Raw genomic sequence first — 2,721 nt, forward strand, 5'->3', positions numbered from 1 at the left:
CTATTTCACAATTCTTTTTTTGAATGGGATCAAGTGTTATAGTAAATATAGTATTTATCTAGAGAGACGAATCATTATAAATGCAGATTTTTTCAAAGAATTAAAAGAATGAACTGCAATGTATTAGCTTCATAGACCCTAGGAGAGAATTTGGAATAAACCTTACTTACTTTCCCGTTTTACAAATATTTATTAGACGTTAGCTAATTTATTAAAATAAAATAGTTGACAGTTTTTATTTTAAGATACGCGCGTCATTCCGATGCTTTGATTGGTCTGTTTTTATTCGCTTATTTTAAAAGTAAATTAAATTTGAACTTAATAATTTAAAACTATCGCATTATTGCTTAATTATTTGTATTTAAATAAGTGGCAATTTTGTAGGTGAATGTAATTATTATCATAATTATAATTATAATCTCGTAGTGCGCAGGTCTCCCCTACTTGCTTTTTTACTAAACTTACTACCACATAATACTCTTCTACCAGTGTAGTTTGATACTAGATTTATTTCCAATTCTAAAAACGGTCATTCCAATTTCACCACCAGCTTTTTCTTGAAAAGTCAAGAAAAAGTATAATTTTTGAGAAAATCCGCGTAAAACAACGTTCCCGAGTGTAATTTCATTGTCTCGGTCAGTGTTAGAAGAAGAATAGGGGTAAGTAAAATATAGTTTTGCAATTTTAATCTAACCTATGCCACGTGCTTTTCATTAAAGTGAGAACAAAATGATTTTCTCAGCAGGATCAATGGCTTCCAGTAAGTAAACAACATTTTTACATTCTTTTTGCTACTTCAAAATTCATAGCTACAACACACTACTTCTACAAACAAATATTTAAAGCAGGGTCGAAGGGGATGCTTTTAGGCATCAACATTTTGTGATTTCAGATTGTTGTGGGGGTGTGATTTGCACTTGCATATTTGTTTGAAATTACATAAGATTTAAATGGAAGCTTTCCACGTATTGATAGCTAGAAAATTTATAAACACTGAAATTGATATATCAACTAATAAATGCATATATAGATAAACCGCTAAATATTTGTTTTTTCCATTGAAGTATTAATTTTTTTTATTCAAATTGCGATAAATAGAAAGTTTTGCCTTAAATCAACTTTACTTTGTTTATCTTGTCACCATAAGCTCCAGCTATCTGAATCGAAAAGTGCTAATTTCTGTAAATGTCTGTACGACATTGGTTAAAAATTATTACACATTCATACAAAATAAGTATCTTTTTTATTCGTCCGTTTTGGTTTTAGAAAGTTTGAGGTCGAAATTAGTTTTTCTAGAACTCTTTATTTGAATACTTTTTCTTCTAGGAGTATCTCGCAGCGCCCTGCTAATGGGTTGTGGAGCTCTGGGGTACTATTTTTATAAGAAGTATACAAACCAGGAGAACTCTGCTGGTGGAAATGCTTCAACATCTAACAATGATTTTTCCTGCAGTAACGTTGCCCCTCAAGATAATTTAGAACTAACAGCTGATTTAGAATCTGAATTGTACGCAACTGACACTGATTTAGAATTGTCAACCACTGCTTCAGAAGAGTCTATTGATTTAATAATGCCCTTACCAGAAAGACAAGAAATACCGCTAATAGATGGAGTGGATATTGAAGGAGTTGGTGATGAAGAAATTGATTATATTATTCCTCCAAATTTTTGGGATGATCTTGAATGTGATTATTCATTCGACTACGGGGATGATTTCTACGAGAGCACTCCCCAAAGATCAAGAGCGACCAGTGATTCTGATACTATCGTTCTGTATTTCCACCCATTAAATGAAGATGGGACTATTCGAATTGAAAAGGAATGAATGATGCAAATAATATTGTTCCTAAACCTTTAGGTAAATACTTTTAATGTTTACTCGTTTGATTTTTTATTTACGGTTTCATTTGTTTGCGCTTAGTGTTCGCATACCGTATGATATTTCTTATATAACAACTAATACTTAGTCTAGTTTTTTCAATGTAGGTAGTTTAGGTATTTCATTCGTTGTATTTGCATTTGGATATAAAAGTTCTTAAATAATTTGAGTTTGATCATTTGTTCTTTTTTTCTGAAAAAAATTATTAAAAAGAGTTATAATGTAGTCATGTTATAAGACATCAGATTATAGTGAAAATTAGGAAACTCGTATCACCACGACGTGATTTGATTACTTGCTCAAGATAAAAAACATTTTTCTACCATTTTTTGTATTGCTGTGACTACAAGGATCATAACACATTATTCATTACTTCAGTAGCAATACAAAAAATAGGCTAACTTTTTTTTAGTTAAAAAATTGGCTGTTTTACTTATCACGGACTGTGATTTATATCTGAATCATTTTAAATCGTGTAGTAAATATTTTGTTATTCATACAGCCAGGGACGGATTTAAGGGGGTAGGGCTTATGAGGGGCACCTGCCTCGGGCTCGGTCTCAGGTGTGCCCGGGCCCGAAACTACTGGAGCGCCAAACTATTTTCTCAAATTTGTTGTCAAGTTGCAGCTAGCATTACTTGATAGCATCAAAGGCGATTTCTAAGTATTTCCATTGTTTATATGAATTATATTACTGGTTTAATGCGATAACGACAATATATAGACCTAAAATAAACACCAAATGACATCAACATCATCTATGAAGCAGACTCAGAAATAAGTGGGTTGACTTTTCGATTGCTTTCAATAAATTTTATCAAAATCACAACATAAAAATTGT

General features: G+C 31.6%; 1 protein-coding gene across 1 annotated transcript; it reads left to right on the forward strand.

The window, feature by feature from the left end:
- Positions 1 to 455: 455 nt before the first annotated feature.
- LOC123006560 lies at positions 456 to 2,036 on the forward strand. Its single transcript, XM_044401138.1, has 3 exons — positions 456 to 659; positions 720 to 760; positions 1,327 to 2,036. Exons 2-3 carry the CDS (start codon positions 730 to 732, stop codon positions 1,824 to 1,826), a joined length of 531 nt encoding a protein of 176 aa, XP_044257073.1. The 5' UTR covers positions 456 to 659; positions 720 to 729; the 3' UTR covers positions 1,827 to 2,036.
- Positions 2,037 to 2,721: the final 685 nt, after the last annotated feature.

Source organism: Tribolium madens, unplaced genomic scaffold (genome assembly GCF_015345945.1).
Source record: "Tribolium madens isolate multiple individuals breed KSU strain unplaced genomic scaffold, Tmad_KSU_1.1 Scaffold_2;HRSCAF=44;Tcas5.2_LGX, whole genome shotgun sequence".
Taxonomy (NCBI): Eukaryota; Metazoa; Arthropoda; class Insecta; order Coleoptera; family Tenebrionidae; genus Tribolium; species Tribolium madens.